This window comes from Miscanthus floridulus, chromosome 9 (genome assembly GCF_019320115.1).
Source record: "Miscanthus floridulus cultivar M001 chromosome 9, ASM1932011v1, whole genome shotgun sequence".
NCBI classification, from domain to species: domain Eukaryota; kingdom Viridiplantae; phylum Streptophyta; class Magnoliopsida; order Poales; family Poaceae; genus Miscanthus; species Miscanthus floridulus.
In genome coordinates this window covers 127,252,577-127,279,690 of record NC_089588.1, presented here as the reverse complement: position 1 = coordinate 127,279,690, position 27,114 = coordinate 127,252,577, and the positions used below count along the sequence as shown (strand labels likewise).

At 44.6% G+C, this 27,114-nt stretch overlaps 1 protein-coding gene across 1 annotated transcript; it reads right to left on the bottom strand.

Annotated features, from left to right (window-relative positions):
- Positions 1–4,766: 4,766 nt before the first annotated feature.
- Positions 4,767–27,114, bottom strand: LOC136482923 (uncharacterized). The gene is made up of 6 exons (XM_066480073.1): positions 27,045–27,114; positions 26,374–26,463; positions 6,742–7,186; positions 6,200–6,611; positions 5,802–6,114; positions 4,767–5,487 (listed from the first exon to the last, which is right to left on the bottom strand). Exons 3-6 carry the CDS (start codon positions 7,159–7,161, stop codon positions 5,001–5,003), a joined length of 1,632 nt encoding a protein of 543 aa, XP_066336170.1. The 5' UTR covers positions 7,162–7,186; positions 26,374–26,463; positions 27,045–27,114; the 3' UTR covers positions 4,767–5,000.

Here is a 27,114-nt window from a genome sequence, read left to right as displayed (position 1 = left end):
GCATGCTAATGGTTATACTCATGATTCGGCTTCATATGTTGCTTCTAATTCGGACCCCTACCTCGGCCAACCGCTGCAAGCCACGCGCCCCGTTCGAATCGAGTTAGTTGTTGCCTCGCTCTGACAGCTTCACGCGCGCATCCGAGCTCCCCATCCGGACTCTAGCAGTGCGCCGTCTGGACCAAGCTCTATCCCGGTCCAGAGTCATCCAGAGAGGTCAAAATCGCTCCAAACCGAGTCCGGACCTAGCGTCCGGACCAACGCCTCTGAATCTGGACCTCCTCAACGCGCTACGTCGCCTTGCTGCACAGGGGCCCAGCCAACCGGAATGGCAACCAATGGTTTGGACGCCTGCCTCAACAAGGTCCGGAGCCGGCGCCCTGCTAGGGTTAGGTACCGGACCCTCGCCCATTGGTCTAGACCACCCCCTACGCAGGGTCCGGAGCTCCCAGAGGCTTCTTCTCACTTCCCAACTTCTTCTCCTTTTGTTGACATTTCTTAGCATCACTACTAAAGATGTAATCTCCAGCAATGACACCAGAAATGTTTGTGGTATTTATTTGACTTAGAAAGATATGAAATTCTGCAAGCGCACAGATATACCATTGTAGCACTTCACCGAGAGTATTCCAGATATCGTTATTTATATTTTTACCATAGGGAAAGACTAGCAAAGAATATTGATTACTTTCTTATGATGGATCAATAGGCCAAACACTTACTCTAAACAAGGGTAAACCAAGAGAGAATAATATATAAATGATAAATGCAACACTCAGAGTACTCCATAAGATAGCAATAGCAAGTGTAAGTAGATACAAGATAGATTAATTCCTAAGTTATTCTAGTCACAAGTCAAAGCATACAATGATGTGCATATATATTTAGCAATAGCCAAAAGATTAACTCCATATCTATGCATAACGGACATTACTAAAGAAGAGCAAGAACAGAGCTTGACTACTTCCATCGCAACCAGGTTCTACTTGGCCTACAGACGGGAGGTGGACTACAAAGGACTCAACGAGGCTGTCACCCTCGTGATCTACCACATGATCTGGAATGTAGGGTGCATCCGCAGGTAAACAACGTATAAGCACCACGCTTACACAATGTCGACTACTCACCCAGTTCGTCGACAAGAATTAGCGCTTTGCGATTCTATGCATAACCATAATGATAACTCTAACTACACCAAGCATATAATCAAAGTAAACTAAGAACATGATAACTAAGAACATGGCAAATATGAGGAATAATGTCATAGCAAATGTATGAATAATAAAGGATACAGGGCTATACCAAGCCAAACTCTGACAGGATCGGGAAAACAAGTGGGAAGCTTGACTCTCTAGATCTAACTTAGCTAGCTATGCCTATGGATATTGGTGTAGGGAGCTCTGAGGTTGAATGATCTCTGGGATCGTCTCTGGGTTCAGGACTGATGCCTTCTGGAGGAGGTGGGGGGCCTTTTATAGGGGGCACCAGGCATCCTATGGGCCCATGAATATGTGGCAACGCTTCATCTGAGCTCTCGATACGAACCGACCTTGATACACGGCTAAGATTGATCCTTAGAGGTGGTGGAGCACCAACGTACAAGCAGGGGCTGATTGGTGGGCCTCATAGGCCAGTCAGCCTACAGGTGGGGCCGGCCGGCCCCACCCAGGCTCCTCTCGGCCCGATCTTTGATGATCTGTCCTGGATGGTGGATTGGAGGTCCTCTAAGTCGGTTTCGTCGCGAATGGTTGTGATTTGCTCTGACGGATAGGTCCACTTTGCCTGTTTTCTGATTAAATCCTCCTGCAGACACAAATTCATCAACACTTATAGAATTTGTTAGTTTAAACCCCTATACCTATGTTGGTAATCATATTTATCCAGTTTTGCATGTTATATTGATGGTGAAAAATGAGAGTTAACGACCGTCAACACCTTTGCAAATGTGCTACCACCACCAAGTGTACATCACCATGTACATGTGTGTTAGCATTTCACAATCATTTTAAGGGTTAATTGTTAGCACACTAAGTCCTAATGCATATGCACGAATGACTTCATCTAGTGGCACTTGATAACCGCAATCACAAACTATTTTCTCTCTTAATAGTAAGGCTATCAATCCTAATTGTGATCACACTCTCTATTGTGTCTTGATCATCAAAACAAAATCTCTATTTATATCTTTACCTTGAGCTCCATAGGATTTTGTTTTTCTCTTTCTTCTTTTCCAAGTTGGAACACTTGATCACCATCAACATGTGGCCATCACCATCTTTCTCCATGGTTGCCATCTAGCTCCACCACTTGGATTGAACTACCCTAGCTTATCTACACACTTAGACATAGGGTTAGTCCAAAAGGTTTCATTAATTAACCAAAACCAAATTAGGGCTTTCAAGTGGTTGTGCTCCCTGTCCTTGGGAGTCCGTGAGAGGCTGCAGGAGAGGTGCGAGCTCCAATTGTCGTCGTTGCGTTCGCAACGGCCGCGACAGTCGTCGTCATCATCGTCGCGGCGAGGGTTGGGTTGGTCCCTAGATGGTTGGTCGTGGCGGTCCCGAGGCTGCCTCTCGCCATCTATCACCCCAAAGAGCCAAGGGTAGTCACGGGGGGTGAGTCGTCCATCCCTCACTGGGGGTCCTCCACCAGGTCAAGGTGCACCAGGACCTTGAAGGTGAGGCCATGGCGCCCACGGCCTTGTGGCAGCGCTGCTCCATCGTAGAACTCAGCTCTCCTGCCAGAAAAGTGTTAGGCCCTGTTTAGTTTCCAAAATTTTTTGCCTCCTACAGTAAAAGAGCATGTTTGAACACATGCATAGAGTACTAAATGTAGACAAAAAAAAACTAATTGCACAGTTCTCGGCAAAATCACGAGACGAATCTTTTAAGCCTAATTAGTCCATGAAAAGCCTTAAGTGCTACAGTAACCCACATGTGCTAATGACCGATTAATTAGTATCATTAGATTCGTCTCGCATTTTCCTGATGGGTTCTGTAATTTGTTTTTTTATTAGTATCCAAAAACCCCTCTCGACATCCTTCCGACACATCCGATATGATACCTAAAAATTTTCAACTCACAACTAAACACATCGGATGTCTGACGGATTGTGCGTCCAGGCCCAAAGGAAGATGCCCCTGGTGTCCTTCATGTCCAGTGATGACTTCTCGACATAGTCCAGCTCGCAGGCACGTGCCGCCGCTCTCTTGGAGATGCTCTCGTTCCAGGCGTGAAGTGGGATGCCTTCAAGGCACACCCTGACATGGTACTGGAGTCCGCAGAGGTTGCCGTGTGTGTGAGCAGTCTCCATGGCCAGAAGTGGATGTCCAGACCCCCGTGGGGAAGCCACTCCAAGGCTACTACTTCATCGTGGTGATGGCGGTGCGTGAAGTCGATGAAGAAGTCTTCTGGGAAGTGCTTTACCACCGAGACGTCGTCGGGCAGCACGGTGAGCCTGGAGTAGATGGCCCTTTTGACCACCTCCGGCTCAACCTCTGGGCGGTTTCGGCCGATCCAGGCGACGACCTCGTTGGAGGACAGGCGCTCCAGCTCGCTCTCCATGTCGCTCGTGGAGGACGCCACAGCAGCGGTCTCCGCCGGGCGGTCAGCGGGGTCCCCGGGCCTCGCCATCCTCGGCTGAGTGAGGGGAGGGAAGCTGCGCAGAGAGAGCAGCGGAGGAGGCAGGGGCACTGTCAGATGAGGGGGCCTTGCGCTTCTGGGGTTTCTTGCAGTGGCGGGCTTTATGCCCCCAGCAATGGCAGAGGAGGCACCTTACGGGGTCTCTGCAGGCGAACGCGTCATGGCCTCGGGCAAGGCAGCGATAGCATTTACCTCTCATGTGTTCGCGGAGCATCTCGCTGGCGTCGGAGTGGACTGAATCAACCCTGGTGGATGCGGGGCTTGAAGGCGCAGACGACTTGAATTCAGGGCTGCGCCACCAGTGCTTGCGCCGAACCGGAGTCCACTCTCCTTCCTCTGACTCGCGTGGCGCTGGAGCAGGGCCGCATGAATGTGCAGCAGGGGCTGGCGGAGCTGGATTGGCACCATCCAGCTTGTATCCCTCCCGGGAAGGGATGGCATATGGACGGAATGAATGCCCAGGGCGGTCGCCAGTAGGGGAGCGGCCGAGAAGTCCGGCGACCGGAGCTGCAGGGGCGGATCTTAAGCAGGATTTGGTCGGTGGAGCGCCGTTGGTGGAGCTACGTCGGTTGGCAGGCAGCAGGTGGGAGGAGAAGCGGACGCGCTTGGGCTGCGGCAGCTGGAACTGGGGCGCGGTCTCCTCAGGCGCGACCTCCAGGGTGAGAGACCCCACCACGATGGACTTCAAGTGGGGGCGGCCGGCGGTCGGCATCGGTGCCTGCGTGGAGGGGAACTGTGGGGGCTCGATTTGGAATTTGGTGGACCTGTAAGGGTTAATCGCAGCTGTGGGCGGGAGGGTGGCGTGGGAGGACGTGGATCCCGGCGGGACACCGGTGGGTGAGGGGGCGACTGCGGCGGATCTAGGAGCGGTCGCCGTGGGGGCGGCGCGGGGGGCCGGGGTCGGGGGTGGCAACCAGAGTGAACATTCCCATCGGACACTAGTGTGGTCTGCTGTTACTGCTACAAGCATATACAAATACAATGTGGTTTGTTGTTCACAGATCACCTACGTAACGTACTTATTCAGAACAAGAATACGCACAATCTGGTTCGGCAAAGGAAACACAGCAATGCCGGCCACAAAAATCAGGCACACTAACGAGGTCCATAACAATGGTGACCAACAGTTGTACATATACTACTCCCAGTGATTTGTATAAAAACTGGAGATTTCACGGCATAACTAACTGATACCCAATGACAATGGTATCTGATGAAACAGCACAACAGTGTGTGATCAGCACTCAGCAGCAAAATAGGAGGTGCTGGCGGACCGGATCTTGAGAGCACACAATACTGAACCAGCTCTACTGCTCTGGAAATAAAATTGCTACTGAGCTGGACGTCTTGTACCGAAGATCTCAGGGGTGGGGCGTGGGGCAGTGAGCAAATAAGCCTCCTGGTAGGAAATACTCCAGCACGTACAGATTGTTGAGCATTCTGCCTCCCCCAATCTGGACCCCGTCCTGCTTCTTCTTGATCACGACGCCCACCTCGTCCATTTCCACTTGCACCCCATAATAGATCGAGAGCTGGCCAACTGAGACAAGGTTCGCTTGTGCCTGGAGAGCAAGCAGCACGCCGTCGAGCATGATGTTGTCGCCGTTCAAGTAGCCGGATCGTGTGACCGCGATAGACCCAGCAGCGATCCCTCCCAAAGACAGCGTCGGTGGCTTGGTATGATCGTGTAGATGCCGAGGATAGGGAAATAGAATCGACTCTTTCCATGTCGTGTGGAAGGATGCACCCGAGTCCACAAGAAAGTCTTCGTGACGTGCTGCGTTTGTCGACGTTGGAAAGGCTCTCGCGGGAAGCTGGCGGCGCCAGTAGCCAGTCGGGTCCGTAGTCCTGCAGATACACATATACATATATATCACAAGAGAATTTATCAAAAAATATATAGATAGAAAATATTTTCTACTCTTAGGACGCAGTTACTCCCATATGTATGTCTTCGAATTTAGTGTGTATATGATCTGACGAAGTATACGTAAACTGAGTATATGATCATACTAGACAATCTAGAGTAGTATATATGTAGGTATGGAAGTATGCATAGAGTATATGGCTATACTTATTTTATAGATAGATAGATATATAGAGAGAGAGAGAGGGAGGGGGAGAGAGTGAGAGAGCAGCAGCAGGTATATGTATACACGTACGCATCAAATCGTGATAACCCAAACAATCGCCTGTTATGCTCGTTAGATGATTCATGGACATAATCTCCGGATGTTCCTTCTTGTTTACCCTCTCCATCTCTGCTTCTTCCTCGAAATAGAGACCCAATCTGTTTTACTAGCTTGCGGCTTGTGGATTGCGTCTTGCTCAAGTTCCTTAAAAGTTGCAAGCTCAAAATAAACGGTAACAACAATCCAGGTAGACTGTGGAAATCAAGGTTATTAAAAGTTGCAAGCATGAATTTGCACAGTGTCGATAATATGCAAACTGCAATGCACAAGCGCAAAACGAGAGCTGCAACCAACAATCAGTAAATAAGTTAAAACAAATAGAGCTTCAGAAATGAAATGCAAAGAGCAAGAATTAAGTTAGATCCTACCAAATCGAGACAGGCCCAACAAGCCCGTGCGTGCTCTATTAGATGATTCTCCAAAAGTTGATCCTCCTCCTCTTTCATTATCTTCTTCTTCCCCGTTGCCATTTATTTCTTGATGAATTGTTCCATCGTCATCTTGGTCGACATTCTCATCATTCATCTCATTTTCGCTCCTACCCTCCTCCTCCTCTTCGTTTACTATTTCTTCATCATTAATATCTCCTCCGGCGGCTCCACTTCCACCGCCGCCTTGTTCCTGGTTTCTGCTAGCTCCGGTCCCTTCTCCCCTACCATCTCTTCTTCGTCCACCTCCTGCACGCCCTTCTCCATTATTACCTCGTCCTCCATGGCCACTGCCTCCACCTTCTCCGTCACCGCGTTCGCCTCCACTTCTTGCTCCTCCGTCTCCCATATACTGTGCATGCACATGACAAAAAATTAGAATCAAATTGAAAATCCAACGACGATACTGCTATTAGCTGCTAGTCCTAGTAGGTCCCAGGACAAGAAGATATCATATCGAGGGGTTGTTGAGTAGTACATACTTGGCCGACGACGCGTAGATAATCCAGCATGTACATGCCGTTGCGTAAGCGACCCTTGCCAACGATCTGTCCTGTCTTCTTATCCTTGACGTGGCAAGACGTCGGCTCGAAGACCGTAACCAGGCCATGATCACGAGCGAGCTGAGACACCGAGACAACATTCCTTGCGTCGTCGTCGTCGTCCCCGGCAACATACTGGACACCTGGGAAGTCAAAGCGCTCCGTTCGTACAGATCGGAGCCCCAGCTGGACATACAGGCTTCTGGCCATCTTCTGGTCCTGGAACTGCCACTGCCAGTGCCAGTGGTCGCCTTCATCAAGCACCACCAGCGGATTGGAGGTACGGTGGATCCATGCGCCGGAGTCCAGAACCCACTTGTGGGGCCCCCACTTCACGAGCTTGCTGCCGCGCCCGTGCATGAGTGCGCGCCAGATATCCACGACCCTGTGACAAAACTAAAATATAAGACCCTACCCACAGGAAATCGATAATTTTCATCAGGCTAGTTCATCAACCCGTGCTCTCCCACAGGTTAAGATTTTATGAGGCATAATTTGTGATATGTATCTTCAATACACATTTAATTGGAACCATATATAGCTTAAACTATGACAGCTCTAGTTGCACCTCATATCTTGTGACATCATGCATCTAAATTTTGTTTTTTTTTTCACATTTTAATCTTGTTAATTGTTACTTTTTTATCCTCAACTTAAGTTGAAACTCTTACTTTTCTTGTATTTTTTTATTAACTCTCCTTTTATGCCATAAACGGTCATTTAAAACCCGCACCATGTCTCTTAAGATTACTGGTAGACCATGAAGTGGGATCTAGGATGGGATAGCGGTGCTAACCTCAGGAGAATATTAATATTTAAGTATTATAATGGCATTTTTTGCTCCAAAGGAATATCAAAAGTTAGGAAGATATAGCAACTAACCTCCCCCACTTCTCATGATATTTGAATTTTCTTATTAAGAAACTATATGTGCAGTAATGGATATACTATCAGTATAGATATGTCAAATGTTTCATTTTAAATGTATAAATATATCTAAAGTAACAACTTATGTAAATAATATATCATGGTTATTAATGCAATCTTAATAAATTATTTTTCATGACTACTCAAGCAAAACATATGTTATGCCATCTCGTGACATCATGAATCTATATTGTAGTTTTCAACTTTTAATTTAGTTGTTACATTTTTTATCTCCACGTTAAGTGAAACACCAGTGCTTATTATATATTTTATTCAAAATTTTATTTTTTTATTTTATTGGACAAAAAAAATTCTAGGTCCTAAGCTACTCCCTCCGTCCCCCCCCCCCCCCCCCCAAAATGCAATTCTCGTTTTTTCAAGGAGTCAAACAGTTTGAACTTTGACTAAATTTGTATAAAAAAAGTACTAGCATTCGTGATATAAAATAAATATCAATAGATTAGTTATAGAATATATTTTCATAATAAAATAATTTAGCGACATAAATGATAATATTATTTACTATAAAGTTGATCAAACATAAGCTAGCTTGACCGACACGGTTCCTAGTATTGCATTCTTTTGGGGATAGAGGTAGTATCCTCTTAGTTCTTATATTGGCATAAATAGTTGTTTTAGCTTGTACCACAGTTTAAAGAATTATATGTTGTAGAATTGTTTTATGAAACATAGGATGTTTAAAATTAAATGTCCAGTATTAATATGTCATTAATGTTTTAGTAAAAAATATAAACTTGTTTAATTAAGAACATGTGAAATTTATTATCAATTTAAGTTAAAGTGAATTGTCAGTGTCATTGCTATGTGGTTTGTTATCTGAATTATTTTTTCACGCTTGATAATATATTAAAATAAATATTTATCCTAATATATATGTATGTACTTGTCTACATGGTGGAACATAGTATTATACTTACGTTTAACTTAATAGTAGTAAAAGCATGTAATTTTAAAATATCAATATAAATACTTTATAGATATGGAATTATTTTTTGTAATAGCTTATATTAGTATTTCATGTAGATTTGAGACATTTTTCGTTTGTTTTTTTTATAATGGTTAAGGTAATAAGTTAGATACAAATTAAAAGGAGATACCTTATTATATTATCGTGCATAATGATATATATGGGCAATTCAAATGCAAACTTAGGAGATACCTTATTATATTAGAAGTCAGTAATTTATAAAACATATTAGCATGTTATTTTAACTATCTTTCATAATAGCATATGTGAGTAATTTAGATAAGAATTTTGGTGGTTTTATTGAATTATCTTTCATAATGGCATAACTATGTAACTTAGATTCAAATCTAGGGGATTATTTTAAATTATGTTTTATAATGGCACAAGTAGTTAGTTTAGATGTAAATTTAAGGTTTTATTTTAAATTATCTTTTATAATGACAAAGATGGGTAATTTGGATGTAAAATTAAGGGTTACTTTATATATTTTTAATAATGGCAGAGGTGGGTATTTTTTTTATAAGACATAATAGATCCAATGGCTATTATTACAATGATGGTCATAATATACCAAATTAAAGGTCAGATGTTTCAGATTATAATGAGAGTTTCTAGAATTTATCTTTTTTTCTAGCGCGTTCGGTGAGAATTAACGTGGAGCCTCCTATTAGTAACAGTAAGACAAGATTCTATGCCATTTTTCGAATTACACATTGCAACATAGAAGAAGTCACCACACGGCTCGTTTAAGACGGAGACATCGCCTACTGTTGAAAAACTACGCCATTAAATTCTAGAATAAATCCACGAAAATATGAGCATTTGTGCCAAGTTAAGGACTCGAAACCAACCGAGCAGCATCCACTGCAAGGAATTCAATCAACTAAGGTCCTGTTTGGCAGAACTCTCAGAGCCGATTCTCTGCTAAATCCAACAGGAGCTCTGTCAAACAATTTTTAGAGAGAAGTGATTCTCTGCTGATTCTGTGAAGTGATTCTCTGAAATGAACTAAGAGGCTGAGAGCTAAAAAAAAGTAGCTTTTCCTGATTCTGTGAAGTGATTCTCCATCGAGATTTTAAGAGTTTATGCTAAAGAATTAAAAAGAATCACTTTCAGCCACAGAATCACTTCTCTCGGAGAATCAGCTTACGTAGAGAATCAGAATCAGATATTGCTCTACCAAAAAGGCCCTAAGCTATGCTCAGTTCACTGATTCTATACCATTTGAACAACTTTATTCATGTTTCTTTAACAATGGCACATGTGGAAATAGCAAAATGGGTATAAGTGTATTTTGGGTTACTTTTTGCATAATGTTAGTGGCGTGATCTATCAACATGCATAGATGTATTTTGATTTTATTTTCTCTGATTAATGTGGTAATTTCTAGGCATTGAGAGTTAACATGGAGCCTCTTTTGTTGGATAAATACTAAGAGCATCTCCAAAAATCTCTCTTAAACTTATTCTCTAAATCACCATTTGGAAAGTCATTTGAATAAAAATCGCTCTCAATATCTTTTCACCCTCCAACAGCTTCTATATATCATATGCGCACTCTAGAGAATCAACCCCGCTCTTTTGTCTTTGGCTTGTGAGAAATCTAAAATAGAGGTTGTTCATATTTAGATATCTAATTAAAGAAACTGTTGGAGTGTATTTTTTTCACCAACAATTTTATTCCTATGTATTAGGAACGATATAAACAGACTCTTGGAGTTGGTACAAGAAGAAGACAGAACAGAGCCAAGAGGAACATCAGTGTTCCTCCCCCGACAACACAACAAGAGAGAGGGTCGATCCCTTACTCGTTGGGGAGAAAGCTCACCGCCGACGAGCCGTAGAATAGCACCGAGCGATCCCCTGCCAAACTCGGATTCTCCTCCATTGTAACCCCCGATTTGGGTGCTCCTGAACACAAAGAACACCTCACTGCTGGACGTATGGTCTCGATAGCCTAAACCAGGATAAACCGTTGTGTCTCCTTTGTGTTTTTTAGTACCCGAGCCATCGGAGGCCCACACTTTCGACATTCAACGAACAACCACGAAGCTAACCGCGGTTACAAACCCACGACAGTTAGTTTCATGCTTTCATTTTGGTAGTAGCTTATATGCTTCTGGTTTAAAGTACATAATAAATAGAGTATGGTTATTGTATTGCTCTCGATGTTCTCATTACATATATGCATATGTCAATGGCATAGTATTTAGGCCTGTTTGGGACAGCTCCCTCAACTCAAGATTCAGCAAAAATAGTTCAACTCCACAAAAAATTTGCCAAACAATTTAGCTCCACCAAACTCGGATTCATCAAAATGGTAGATCTAGGGGCCAGATTCACCAAAATGGTGGAGCTGCTGAAGGGGTGCTCCACCAAACTCGAATTGACTAAGTTGAGAAAAATTACTCACCGCTGCCCCCGGTTACGCAAACTTACCGATTCGTTCTATTTCTTTCACGTCTCCTTTTCTTCTACAGTCGGACCCCGCACTCGCCCTTCCCGTCCAACGCGCGCTCGCCCCTCTCACTAGTAGAGAACAGACCTTTGATCCTCGGCCAAAATGGGCTCTAGTCCCGGCATTTTTTGCTCCCGGGACTAGAGATACCTTTAGTCCTGGTTGGTGGCTCCAACCGGGACTAAAGGTCCCTCCCAATGGCTACTGCGCCAGACAGAGGTGGCAGGGACCTTTAGTCCTGGTTGGAGCCACCAACCGGGACTAAAGGTAGACTTTTACTTCCGGTTGGTGGCTCCAACCGGGACTAAAGGTCCCTGCCACCTCTGTCTGGCGTAGTAGCCGTTGGGAGGGACCTTTAGTCCCGGTTGGAGCCACCAACCGGGACTAAAGGTCCCCCCTTTATATCCCGGCCGTCTCCTTCCTCCTCGAGCCCGAGCTGAGCACATTTTAAAGCTCACTGCACTAGTGTTCTTGCTTCCTCCCTCCATTGTTCCTCCATCCATTCTTCGATTCCTCCATCGATTTCTTTGATTCCTCCGTCGATTCTTCAGTTGTAAAGGTTACCAATCTCATACTCTCATTTTTCACCATTGTCTTATCTCATTTTGTTCACTATATATATATATATATATATATATATATATATATATATATATATATATATATATATATATATATATATATATGGTTCTTTATTGTGGTTTTTTTCATTTGTAAGCAATTTGAGCTCAAAATCACTTCAAGCTTGCATATTTACATGAAGGAAGGTTAAAGTAGCTATTAAAAACTAGTATTCACCGTTCATTTGTAGCATGCATAGCACACTTCATTGTTTAGAGATATAGAGAATTTTAGAGTTTTTTAATTTTATTTGTTTATAAAATGAGAAATTTATAGTGTATTAAAAAATGAGTATAGGGACTAGTGCCTCCGACTGGTATGACAGATGCAATGCAAGGCCGTGCAATAGGAAGCAAATCCGTTCTCTTTTGACGATATGCCCGAACAGCCGGGCCTGACAGATTTGGTGGTTGAACGGGTCCGTCGGCCATCGCCGTGCGACTGTACGACAAAGAACGGCATCGATCGGCCATAGTATTTTATTGTCCGGAGTCTGGTCTGGGGTGCAATGCAACGCAATGAGAATTGGCAATGCATTGCTAGGTCAAAATATGGTCATTTCTATGGACTCCGCGACTAAACATTTTATTTTAACTTTTTATGAAATGAAAAACTTAGAAAATAGTTAGAAAATTATAGAAAATCCGTACTAGTTGAACTTGCGGACCGTGTTCAGCTCGGCGAGCATGTTCTCTGCCGAGCGGTAACGGACATCAAGGAGGAGCTTTGATTCTACGAGGGAGAGCGGCAACGGTCGTGGAAGACCGTGTTCCCTTCCTCGTAGAATCGGAGCTCTTCCTTGACCAAGTACGGTGCCGTCCGGTGGAGAAATGCTCGCCGAGATGATCACGTAAGCAAGGTCAACTAGTACGGATGGTTATTTATTAAAACATGTTTTTGAGCTATAAATCCTGCTGGCCGTCTTCTTCCTCCCCGAGCCCGCCCGAGAGCTTAAGTTCAAATTTAAGGTGTGTTCTTGCTCTTTCTCCATCCATTCTTCGATTCCTTCATCGATTTCTTCGATTCCTCCGTCGATTCTTTAGTTCTAAAGGTTACCAACTTCATACTCTCATGTTTCATCATTGTCTTATCCCATTTTGTTCACTATATATATATATATGGTTCTTTATTGTGGTTTTTTTCATTTGTAAGCAATTTGAGCTCAAAATCACTTCAAGCTTGCATATTTACATCAAGGAAGGTTAAAGTAGCTAGTTGACCTAGCGGACCGTGTTCAGTTCGGCGAGCATGTTCTCTGCCGAGCGGTAACGGACGTCAAGGAGGAGCTTTGATTCTACGAGGGAGAGCGGCAACGGTCGTGGAAGACCGTGTTCCCTTCCTCGTAGAATCGGAGCTCTTCCGTGGCCAAGTACGGTGTCGTCTGGTGGAGAAATGCTCACCGAGATGATCACGTAAGCAAGGTCAACTAGTACGGATGGTTATTTATTCACATGTCCCGATATCATCGCAGTAGTCTGTCAATCACCGTACCCAAACGTAGTATATATATGAATATAAACGATAATCGATTGTTATGTGTGTACACTCCCATTCTTCTGTTAATTTGCGGAAATATCATGTGAATTACTTACCTGTCGCAGTAAAAGACAAGAACACAATGACCATTAAAAATATCATTGTTTAGAGATATAGATAATTTTATAGTTTCTTAATTTTATTTGTTTATAAAATAAGAAATTTATAGTGTATTAAAAAATGAGTATAGAGAGTAGATGGCAACTACTTCCGGGTCCTTGGCCTCTCATGGGTTTCCAAAGCGACTTAGGTCGGGCCTCCCTCTCATTCCATGCGGCAAGTGTCGTGATGAGATGAAGATTGTGATGGAGTACCGAGTGAAGAAGGAGGGTCCCAACAAGGGTCGTATCTTCTACAAGTGTTCGGATCGCAATGTGAGTTATTTTATCGTATTTAATGATTATGGTTAGTTTATACCTATTTTCATGATAGTTGTGATTAAAGTTCTAATTTTTTGTTTTAATTTTAGTGGGATGGCAGTGGACGATGTTCAGGCTTCTACTGGGAGGAAGAGTATGTTGAACTCGTGCAAAAATATCTTGCACAACAGGCAGATATGGCGGCTAATGAGGCAGTGATCCAGCCGAAGAAGCCCAAAGATGTTGCACAATCGGGGAATCTGTCTGTTTTAGTTGAGGTTGGTCGCGAAATCCTTGTGCTCCTGAAATGTATTTTAGCTTTAGTTCTTTTAGTGGTAGTTGGGATTGTCTACATTGTAGCGATGCTTTCATAAATTTGTACCTTTTGTGGTGGCACGCATGTTGTATAAATAATTAATTATGATCTAGGTTTTAATATGGTATTTATGTCATGTAATGCAGATGAGCCGGCATTGGATGTACAATGCTGATCGCCGCTCCCAAGAGTTCATTGACGTCGTGCATTCTTTGTTACGTGCGGCCGAGGCAAACAAACGCGACGGTTTCATGTGCTGCCCATGTGCCATATGTAAGAATACGGTGGAATATCCTTGCTCAAGGACTCTTCATTCACACTTGTTCAAGTCGGGTTTCATGCCAAACTATATTTGTTGGACGAAGCATGGAGAAACCGGCGTTGTAATGGAAGAAGGTGAAGAAGAACAATGGGACGACAATGATATTATTCCCGATGGTGCGTGCTTCAATGATACTGCAATGGGAGAAGCTGAAGAAGAGGTAGCTGCAGAAGATGAGTCTGCTGATGATCTTTGTCAGGTCATTCATGACGCACAAAGAGAATGTGAAAGTGAAAAGGGGAAGATCAAGTTCGAGCGGATGCTAGAAGATCACAAGAAATTATTGTACCCAACTTGTGATGCAGGGCAGAAAAAGTTGGGAACCACACTAGAATTGCTGCAGTGGAAGGCAAAGAATGGTGTATCTGACAAGGGATTTGGAGAGTTACTAAAAATCCAAAAGAAGATGCTTCCGAAGGACAATGAATTGCCCGCCACTACCTACGAAGCAAAACAAGTTGTCTGTCCTATGGGGCTAGAAATCGAGAAGATACATGCATGTCCTAATGACTGCATCCTGTACCATGGCAAAGAGTACGAGAAATTGGATGCATGCCCGGTATGCCATGCATCGCGGTATAAGATCAGGCGAGATGACCCTGGTGATGTTGAGGGCGAACGTCCGCGGAAGAAAATCCCTGCCAAGGTTATGTGGTATGCTCCTATAATACCACGCTTGAAACGTCTGTTCAGAAAAAAAGAACATGCAAAATTGTTGCGATGGCACAAAGAAGACCGTAAGGTAGACAATATGTTGAGACACCCTGCTGATGGGTCCCAGTGGAGAGCAATCGACAGAGAATTCCCGGAGTTTGCAAATGACGCAAGAAACTTAAGGTTTGCTTTAAGTACAGATGGTATCAATCCTTTTGGAGAGTAGAACAGTAGTCATCGCACTTGGCCTGTTACTCTAAGTATCTACAACCTTCCTCCTTGGTTATGCATGAAGCGGAAGTTCATTATGATGCCTGTGCTCATCCAAGTCCCGAAGCAACCTGGCAATGACATCGATGTGTACCTAAGACCACTTATTGACGAACTTCTCATTTTGTGGAATAAAGAAGGTGTACGTGTGTGGGATGAGTACAAACAGGAACACTTTGATCTGCGAGCATTGTTGTTCATAACAATCAATGATTGGCCTGCTCTAAGTAATCTTTCAGGACAGTCAAACAAGGGATATAATGCATGCACACACTGCTTCGGTGATATTAGAGGTGTATTCTTGAAAAAATGTCGAAAGGTCGTGTACCTTGGCCATCGTCGATTTCTTCCTGCAAATCACCCCATAAGAAAGAAAGGCAAGCATTTTAAAGGGAAGGCAGACCACCTGACCAAGCCTCGCAACCGAACCGGTGAGGATGTACTCGATATGGTCAATGATGTGAAAGTCGTCTTTGGAAAAGGACATGGCAGCCAACCTGTTCCGAACGACGCTAACGGTCACGCACCCATGTGGAAGAAGAAGTCCATATTTTAGGAGCTACCCTATTGGCAAGTCCTAGAGGTCCGTAGCTCGATCGACATGATGCACCTGACGAAGAATCTTTGTGTGCACCTGCTAGGCTTCATGGGTGTGTATGGAAAGCCTAAGGACACATTTAAAGCACGACAGAACCTGCGTTGTTTGAGAGAAAGAGACAACCTGCATCCAGAGAAGATAGATGATGGACGCCATTACTTACGTCCTGCCAGCTACACTCTAAGCAAAGAGGAGAAGGAAATCATGTTTGAATGCTTAAACAACATCAAGGTACCATTTGGATTCTCCTCGAATATAAAGGGTATTATAAATGTGCCAGAGAAGAAATTCTGTAACTTAAAGTCCCATGATTGTCACGTTCTCATGACGCAATTACTTCTAGTTGCATTAAGAGGAATTCTACCTCCAAATGTACGTCTAGCCACCGTGAAGCTATGTGCATTCCTCAATGCAATTTCTCAGAAGGCAATTGATCCAACTGATCTAGCTAAACTACAGAATGATGTGGTTTAATGTCTCGTCAGCTTTGAGTTGGTGTTCCCTCCTTCCTTCTTTGATATCATGACACACCTCCTAGTTCACCTAGTCAAGGAGATTTTCATTCTCAGTCCTGTGTTCCTACACAACATGTTCCCCTTAGAGAGATTCATGGGAGTCCTAAAGAAATATGTTCACAACCGTGCTCGCCTAGAAGGAAGCATCGCCAAGGGCTATGGAACAGAAGAGGTCATTGAGTTCTGTGTTGACTTTATTCCCGACCTTGACTCGATTGGTGTTCCTGAATCGAGACATGAGGGGAGACTAAGCGGAAAGGGGACACTAGGGAGGAAAACATATATTGGTACGGAGGATGATTATTTCAATAAAGCGCACTACACAGTTCTATAGAACTCCTCTTTGGTAGATCTGTATATTGAGACACACAAGGATCTCTTACGATCCGAGTTTCCAGGGAAGACTGAAGCTTGGATTACGCGTAAGCACATGGAAACTTTCGGCGGTTGGTTGCGAAAAAAAGGTCAAGGTGATGAGAGCATCCATGAGCAACTGTATTTATTGGCTATGCAACCATCATGGCATATCGTCACATACAAAGGGTACGAGATAAATGGGAACATATTCTACACAGTAGCCCAAGATAAAAGGAGTACCAACCAAAATAGTGGTGTCCGCATAGATGCCACAGACCCGAATGGGAATAAGCAGACATATTATGGATGCATAGATGAAATATGGGAACTAAAATATGCACCTACTTTGAAGATCCCATTGTTCAAGTGCCAATGGGTCAAGGTGACCGGAGGCGAGGTAACAATAGACAACGAGTATGGAATGACAACAGTAGACCTTAGTAATATTGGGTACAAAGACGAACCATTCGTCCTTGCCAAGGATGTGAATCAGGTGTTCTATGTCAATGATATGTCTACCAAACCAAAAAGAGGGAAAACGATAATGACTCAACCAAAGAGCCAAAGCACCACATAGTTCTTTCAGGGAAAAGAGTCATCGTGGGAATTGAGGACAAGTCGGACATGTCAGAAGATTATAAAAAGGATGACCGAATTCCGCCCTTCAAAGTGAATAAAGACCCTAGCATCTTGGTAAATGATGAGGACACTCCATGGTTACGACGTGATCATAACCAAGGGACATACGTAAAGAAGAAGTTCACAGCTGTGCCCACTTGATGATATAGTGATTTAATGTAGTGTGTGTTTGAGATATTATATAATAATTGTGAATTCAGATGTTTATTATGTCGTATTTCAAATTAAATCAATGTTTGATTTGGTGCGATTTCTCTCTCAAAAAGTTAAATTAGGATATTGAGTGATAAAAAATTAAAATATTAACGTTAAAATGATGTGAAAACAAATTTACTGTCCAAAACCAATAGTTTTAATAATTTTAATTAAACACTACATTTTTGCATTAACGAAATAATAAATATTAGTTACATTATGTTTTATAATTATAACAAAAAATAAAAAAAGTTAGGTTATAGATTTTTCCTATGTGCAATAAAGAAAAAGAAAATCCATATTTTTAACAAAATAATTTTATGCCTTTTATTTAATTTACTATGTATTTAACAAGACTATTGTATTTCTATTAAAAAAATTTACTTAAAACATGCGGGAAGCGAAACTGCAGCCCACCTTTACTCCCGGGTGGGAAGCCCACCCGGGAGTAAAGGTGGGCTGCAGTTTCATGGCCCGCCAAAAAAACCTTTGCTCCCGGTGCGTGTTACCAACCGGGAGTAAAGGTATACCTTTACTCCCGGTTGGTAACACGCACCGAGAGTAAAGGACCTTTACTCCCGGTGGGGGGCTGGCACCGGGAGTAAAGGGGTGTGGCATATATATGCCAGTGCCATCTTCTTCCTTGCGTTCTTCGCCGATTCCTCTCCCCCTGCGCCCACGCCACCCGGCCTGCCACATCGAGGACGCCACCGCCACCCCGCCCGACGCCGATCGTCGCCACCGCCTCGCGCGCGTCCGCAGTCCCCATGCCACCCCACGCGCCGACGACCTTGCGGCGCCAGCTGCTGCCCGCCTCGGCCCGACGCGTGGGCCACACCGTACCCTCCAGCGCATTGACATGGCGCGACGACGAGGCCGCCAACGCGCGCGGCTTCCTCTCCTCCATTCCTGAGGTACGTACGTACGTTCTACGACGGCAATGATTCTCCGCGACCATCGTATGTGTGTGCTTGGTGGTTCGTAAGTTTGTTCGTGATTTGGTGATCTTGAACAATGCGGTGGCGGCGCTAATGATGTCGGCCGGGCGATCTTGAACAATTAGGGGAAGGGGTGCTTAGCTAGCTAGCTGTAGATCTGACATCGATCCTAGGTATAAGTTTCATGGCTAATTAATTCGTACGTACAGTTGGGGTCTAACGGCATGGAATACTGGATAGTTGGACCACAAGTTAGGGCCCCTTCAATTAGTTAGGAATGGAGCTGGGAATTATTCCGGCTTACCAACATTATACAAATTAGTGAACCATTTCGACCGAGTACTCCCGGCTGGTGGCTGGCATATGTATACGGCCCATGGTATATAAGCGCCATGCGTTTCTATGTATACGGTGGAGCACCGCCGCCCTCGTTCGCCCTAGGGTTTAGGGTTTATACGGCGGAGCACCGCCGCCCTCGTTCGCCCTAGGGTTTAGGGTTTATACGTGGAGCACCGCCGCCCTCGTTCGCCCTAGGGTTTAGGGTTTATACAGCGGAGCACCACCGCCCTCGTTCACCCATGTGTACAAACATATATACGGCGGAGTGGAGCACCGCCACTCTCGTCACACTGCCCTCTCTCACGGCCTAGTCGATCAACATTTGTATTATCGTTATCGTTAACGCTAAACAATCACACTAGGGTGAATTGCGTCGGTGACTAGGGCGAACCGCGTTGTTGATGTCACCGACGTGGTTCGCCCTAGTCACCGACGCAATTCGCCCTCGGCCATTTATGTATAGCCCTAATTCACCCTAGTACCGACGCAGTTCGCCCTAGTGTGGCGAATTGCGTCCGTGACCGAGGGGCAAGATTTAATAATGCATATTGTTCGTAGATTTTACGCATGTAAGCAAAGATTTAACGTACTATATATTGGTTTTGTTTTTTGAAGCTAGATGGCCGACCCGAGAAACATGGATGAGGAGGAGTTGATGATGAATTTGATCAACACTGGCACTCAAGTTGCCGGCGATGATGGTGCTAAAAATAACGTGCAAGAGGATGCAGATGACGGGAGTCAGTACTTAGCTCTTGAACAAAATGAGCAACAACATATTGACCAAGTATATATTTTTTATTATTAGCTATATATATTATCATATGTCTTATGTGTGCTCATGACATTAAAAATAATGTTTATGTTTTGTAGCCCTCTGGATCGACATCAACAACTACAACGAAGAGTAAAAATGTTCGAGGTCCCAAAAAGCCATTGGAGGGCCGCTTCATCATCTCGGAGTTCAATGTGGATACAGGTGAACCGGGGGGCCAAATAAAATGAAATTCGTGCACCACTATGGTTACCTTTTACGGGACCGGCTCCCGATCAGTACCTGCGAATGGAAGAAGAAGACCAATGCTCCTCATATCAGTTTTGTCTCCGATCGTGACAAGACGTTAATTTGGAAAGATGTCTTGGCACATTTCACGCTCCAAACAGATGGTTATGATGATATAATAGATGGTGATGAATTGAAGGAGCGAGTTAGGGATTGGGCAATGAAGAAGATGGCCACCCAGTTTCAGACTTGGAAGAAACACCTATACACGACGTATGTCAAGAACATAGCACCAGATTTCACTGTCCCAAGCCTGATCTCAAAGCAGAGGCCCTATTGGGATGAGTTTGTACAGTATAAGACGTCAGAAGAGGGTGTGAGTCGGGTGATAAAGAACCAACGTAATGCCCAACAGAAGACATACCACCATAACTTGGGATCAGGTGGCTACCCGACTGCCATTAAGAAGTGGAACAAAATGGAAGCAGACCTTCTTGCCAAGGGTATCACACCAGAATCACTCGAGTGGGGAGAGCGTGCAAAGAATTGGTTTTTCGCTCATGGGGGAACACTGGACCAGGAGACAGGGAAGTGCGTTTATGGCACAAGACTGCAAGAAGCAACAGAAAGATTGTTTTATGCTCAGAGAGCTACTGCTAGTGGTGCGTTCAGGCCCAACAGAGAGAAGGATGAACTGACATACGCCATCGGGACTATTGAACACGGTGGCCGAACTAGAGGCAAAGGAAGTGTCTCGTGGGAGCATGGATTCCCTCAGGACAGACCTTCCTACAGAAGCCGCCAGAGAAAGAAGGAAGAAGAGGCACAGCGGCTCCAGAGGTTGGAGGAAGCGGTGCGTGAAGCATAGGAGCGGGAAAAAAACCTTGAAGCGAGAATGCAGGAGGAAATCATAAGGCAAGTGCAAATAGCAGTGAGTGCAAGCAAGCAGGCATCAGAGCCAGGAATCAACATTAGCCAATCTGTTCAGTTGAAAAGCAGTTGTGCTTCCACAGAGATACCAAATCAAGGGGACACAGGACTGCGCTTCCCTGTGGATGACATCACTGAACCTTGTACATCGTGTGAGCTACACATTCCGAAGGGGAATTCCACAATCAAGGTGGCTATCGGTCTTGTTAATCCTATCGACCGAACCAAGACACCAAGGATTCATGGGAATATAATCCAAGAAGGATATGCTACCATCTCGGTAGATAAAGCTGAAAAAGGTTTTAGTGATTTGCATCTTGACATTCCTGGAGGTGATGGCGAGAAGACTCTAGGAGAAGCAGAGAAGACATTCATTCTATGGCGCAAGCGCTACATCATCATTCCCGGGATGTCGCCTCCACCTCCTCCTGAACTACCTCACCATAGGTGCGGATGAAAACACTACATCATTAATTTATATTGGCTTAAATAATTAACAATCTGCTCATAATAATATGTCATTCCTTTTTTTGTAGCAGATCCTCCCCCAACCTAAATCCAATTGTTCAATCGCCAGATCATCATTGTGCTCTGTACGATGACAATGTGTTGGAAGGCGAGGCTGCATCCACACCATCTCCAAGGAGGTCTCCAACGCCGTAGCCGCCACCTCCAAGGAGGTCTCCAACGCCGCTGCCACCACCTCCAAGGAGGTCTCCAACGCCTCCCTCGCCCCCGCCTACCAAGAAGCCAAGTACTAGCAAGAGGCCAGCCCTGCAAACGAAGAACCAGTCCCCGCCGGCAAAGAAAGCCACCGTGAAACCAAGGGCTATTCCCAAAATAATATCTGAAGAGAAGGAAGAAGTAACTGATGCATATAAAAAAGATATGTCCAGATTCTATGACAAACTTAAAAAGGATCAAGAAGCAAGGAGAAACCCGGAGAAACCGTACTTCTTCGTAGCTCCAGATATTCTAAGAAAAAAGGTGGCTTCTTACCAGCAACAACAGCGAGAATCTCGTAAGCCGTCCAAATCAACGTTAATGGACTATGACCGCACTCTCACCAAGTCAATTGAGGCGGCACAGAAAAAGAAGCGGGCAGGGAAAGTAGTTGCACAACTCGGACAACAATCGCACCAATCAGTCCCCCCGCTAGTTGTTGGTAATGAATATGGTTCGAATTTAGGATTAATGCATCAGGCAAACATACCTCCGGATGTCGATTTGGATCACCTTGGTGAATTTATTGAAGAGACTGGTCTCGACCTTTACCAGATGTTTGGTGATGGAAACATTGAGAGTGCGGCGGAGGTTGATATTTGGAAGAAAAAATTTGTACTAGGCCAGAGTCTATACAACCCTCAAGTCTTATGTGATCTGGGGACGTAAATGTACCTGCTAAACAAGTGGTACATGCAGGCGTCTACCGGTGGAGACTTCTGCGTTGGTGTCAGAATTAGAGACGAACATTGGTTCTGTGGCGATGATGTTATGTACGTTGACTTTGCAGAATTTCATCAACTATGCCGTCTGACCTCTCTGGACAAAGTTATCATTAGCTGCTATTGCCTGTAAGTAATAATTCTTTCGATCTATTATTAAACTCATCATATGTGTGTATATGCATATAAATTATCCTAACAAGTACTATATATATGCAGATTTACAATGACAGAGCTCAGAAAGGAAGGCTGCAATGAAATTGATTTTGTGGATCCCCATATAGTATTCAAAGACCCAGTTACTTCAAAGCCTAATTGGAAGTCTGAGTCAGAGAGTAACCTCATGAACTTCTTAGTGAACCAACGCCACAAGAAGGATATACTCTTTCCCTACAACTTCAAGTGAGTGTTAATAATATCAATCATCCTTAATGGCTCATATGTTGATTCTAGTTAATTAATGAGTGTTATGCATTATATCCTATAAACACATGCAGCAATCACTGGATATTGATGGACATAGATCTGGTGAAAAGTCACTTGATAATCTATGACTCGATGAGAAAACCACAACAAGACTACCAAGATATGATAGATGTTATCCAGAGACAATTTTGGTATCTCTATTAACTATATATACACACACAAACATGATGATTAACTATATCTGATGACGTGGCAAATTTTTTATTGGGCAGTGTTTGGAAAACCTTTATTGAGAAGCAACACATGGGAAAATGCAAAGCGCCACTGAATGTAATCCCTTTGAAAGTAAGTCCCCTAAATCGCATCATCTTTATTAATTAAACATATAGCTTTCACCGGATCACCAGATTGGATGACAAATCTTTTTCTTGTAAAGTGGTGTCTGAGGCAGGAACAGGGGAACAACTACTGTGGTTACTATGTTTGCAAGTTTATCAAGGTGGTCTCTCAAAGAACTCCTACAGAGAGACTCAAAGTACGTTAAAAATACACTATATATTCATTTAATTACATATATTGATTGTGTTACTATGTCTATATATATATATATAGTGTGTGTACATATATTAATTTATTTTCCTTTAATTCAAACCTGTAGGCTCGATGGTTGGAGAAAAAGGTCATGCGGCAAGACCAAATCAAAGCAATTCAAGAGTCTATAGTCAGATTTTTTAATGACCAGGTCATCGATTCCAAGGGCGAGTTCTACTTCGACCCAACACTGCCATGGAAGCCAAGCTAGAGGATGAGAGGAAACTTGTTATATCACAACAACTGTAATACAATCTTTTGTAATATATGCACATGAAATAATATATTGTAAAATACACATATGCATGCATGCATGTAAATATATATATGATGCATGCTATATATATATATATATATATATATATATATATATATATATATATATATATATATATATGCTTGAATTGTGTGATTTAATACGTTAATTGTGCTTGAACCGAAACATACTATACGCGCGTATAAATGTATAATTAGCAGCGTACAATACGACTTCGAAAACCTATTTTGAAAAGAAAAAAAATGAAAAGAAAAAAAACCTTTAGTCTCGGTTCGTATTACCAACCGGGACTAAAGGGTGCTGGCCATCGTGGCATGTCAGGAGACACCTTTAGTCCCGGTTGGTGTTACCCACCGGGACTAAAGGTCCCCCTTTAGTCCCGGTTCCTGACCCGGGACTAAAGGATCCCCCTTTAGTCCCGGATGCTTGCTCCCGGGTGGAGAACCGGGACTAGAGGGGGTTCCCCATCGGGAGTAAAGCTCTGTTCTCTACCAGTGTCTCCCCCACTGGCCACCGTGGCCGGCGAGCCGCCCTGGCCACCACGCACCCCTCGGACCCGCGCGCTCGCCCTCGGAGGTCGCCACGCCCTCGTCTCCCCCGGAGGTCGCCGCGCCCCCGTTGGCCGCCGACACAAGCTCCAGCGGCGCTCCGTTGTGCGCGTCCTTGGCTCTCCGGCAAGCCTCGGCTATGCGCGCCATGCCCGCTAGCCCTCCGCGCCTCTCCCCGTCGGCCCCGCACTCCCCTCACCATGGCCGCGTGCTCCCCCGCGCGAGTGCCGCACAATCGGCCGGGGCAGCTACCGGGCGAGCGTGCTCCACTGGAGAGGCCGCCCTGGCCGCGAGCCTAAGAGCTCTAGCCCCGCGCGTGCCCGTCCCGCCCTCACCGCGCCCCGGCAGCATCCGCTCAGCTCCTCTCTCACCCCTTGCTCCGCCTCCTGAGCCCCACCACGTCAGGATCTCACCTGGCCGCTGGCGCAGCTAGCCTGGCCGGGGTGCGGCCCCTTGGCCGCCGATGCAGCTAGCCTGGACGGGGCGCGGCCCGCCTGGCCAACAATTTTCACCGCGAGTTCTTTCAAGACATTGACACGTGGGGCCTATCCCAAGGGCAAACTTGTCCACTCTAACCAAAATGCCCTTGCATGGATCTGGAACTAGTTGCTTAGCCAAACAGTTTCACTGTAGATCTCAGATCCACTAGTGGAGCTGATCCACGGTGAATTCCAGATCCAGATTTACTTTTTGAGTGGATGAGCTGTCCCAAACATGCCCTTAAGATAGAAGAAGAAAAATAAGATTTGTCATACTAAGCTAAAGCGTTGTGAAAGACGAGGTTGTGATTAATTGCTTGCACTAGTCTTAGCATGCAGTAAGCCTTATGTGTAGTACAACCCACAACCCAAAACAACGCGAACGCATGCAATGTGTCGACTTTTGTTTGTCGTGCACATGCAAGTTGTGTTAAGTCGTTTAGTGACACTACTACAAAACTAATGATCACTGTCGGACTATCACTGCCGGTTATTTTGGAACCAGGGGTGATAGAGTACCACTGCCCGTTTGTGTGTTCAACCGGCAATGATAAGACGACCGGCAATGATAGGCATGATACTCTCATTGTCAGTTCAAGCCACGAACCGGCAGTGATAGTCCATCTATTACTACCGGTCCATTTCTTGAATCGGCAATGATAGCTGTTTCGCACAAAAAAAATTATAACTTTTTCATTTGAAAATTACAGAGTTTGGAGAGATCTAAAACTTTGTAGTTGACAACTTTTTAATATGAGATGGTTTACAAGTCCGAATATTCAATATGAGTTCTCGGATTAGATTTGACATGATTAACAATATCGAATGAAGACAAAGTCAACATCAAAGTTGTACTCGACGAGATCAACAACTTGCAGTTAATAACTTTATCATTATATTATTTCGAGTGTCAAGTATACAATATAAGATTTGAAAATATGTAGTTAAAAGAATAGTGTTAGCTGTAAAGTCACATGTGTCGTGTAGCTCAGCTGGTACGTGGGCTCGAGGTAATGTGAAAGCTGAGGTCTTGAGTTTGAATCACTGCGGGGTTGGGGCAACCAGCGGTGATCGTCTGTTCTGTGATAGTGTGAGATCGCTTGTGGTCACTCACAGGTATCAGTTGAAATAGGCAATGCGAGGATATTTCATTTTGTTGGCACCAATGAGTTAGTGTTACTACCTAATAACATAAAATCTGACATACTAGCTATTATTTAGCCTACTTTTTGCACTCAAGTTTATATATATATAAGAGCCTACAGACAACAAAACAAAAATAAAAGACACTGCAAAAGTTTAAATATAGGCTAATATATCCAACCAAACGTAATTTGTATTGTGCATGTGCGTATAGTTCGTTTGTGGATGTCCATATACCTCTTGAGGATTTGTACCATCACCTGCAGCACCACCAGCACCAGCACCGACGCCAGCTGCATCATCACCACCTCCCGCAGCCACAAAGGAAACATATTCGACGCCAGCACCAGCACCAGCACCAGCACCGGCACCAGCAGCAGCCCCATCAGCAGCCCCAGTAGCCTAGCAATCCGCACCGGCCGCGGAGTTACATCATCCCAAGACATGAGCATACCGCTCTTGGCGGTTTTCGCTTGGGATGATTCTTCTTCCAACTCCGGTGGCTGTGACGACGACACACCATCTTGTGACATCTTATTAGCAGCTTGCATAGACGTCCTGCGTACGCGTTGATTCGGCCTGGATCCCTGGTCGGGAGACCACCACCCATTGGAACTCATTGTGAAGTCCACGTAAGAGTAGGTATAGCATATATATGTACTCCTATATATGTGAGCTAGGAGGCAATCGTTCACACACCTGCCGCAACATCCTAGTCTTACGCCCTGGAACCCTAGTCGACACAGCTTCAGTGCGTACGCGTCGTTGATGCAAGGCAATCGATCACACCTGAAATAAATAAAATATATATATTCATTATCAACCAAAAGTACGATATGAAGCTAATAAGTCTCCAGCGTGTGTATGTTTTCCCTTGTTTATTTACCTTTCGCTCCTTAATTAGACCTAGCAAAATCGCAGGACCATATGGATATTGTCCTTAAATTTTGCTGGGGGTGGAAAACATTACCATCTGACCACACAGACACACACAGAAAGAAGGAGAAGAAGAGAGAGAGAGAGAGAGAGAGAGAGAGAGAGAGAGAGAGAGAGAGAGAGAGAGAGAGAGAGAGAGAGAGAAATTGGCGCACTCTCCTCAACTTTCTCTGAAGCTAGTACTGTTGTAGATTAAACAAAGATCTAAAACCCGACAACCCTACTCCCTAAGCACAGCAAGGGCGGGTCACCGGTCACCACACCGCTCGCCCCAGCAACCCAGGCCAAGAGGAGAGTGCATGCACACAACACAACACAACTGGTGGCCATGGCCCAACAAAGCCACCACCAACTCACCAAGCGGATCGATCCCTCAAGTATCGGCCGCTAGCTATTGTATACGCGGGAAGGTGGACGGGGTAGTAGCAACTCACCAATGCAAGAAAGAGACGACGACCAGTTCGACGAGGTAGCGAGTGCGGCCCCGGAGTTCGGCGAGGAGGG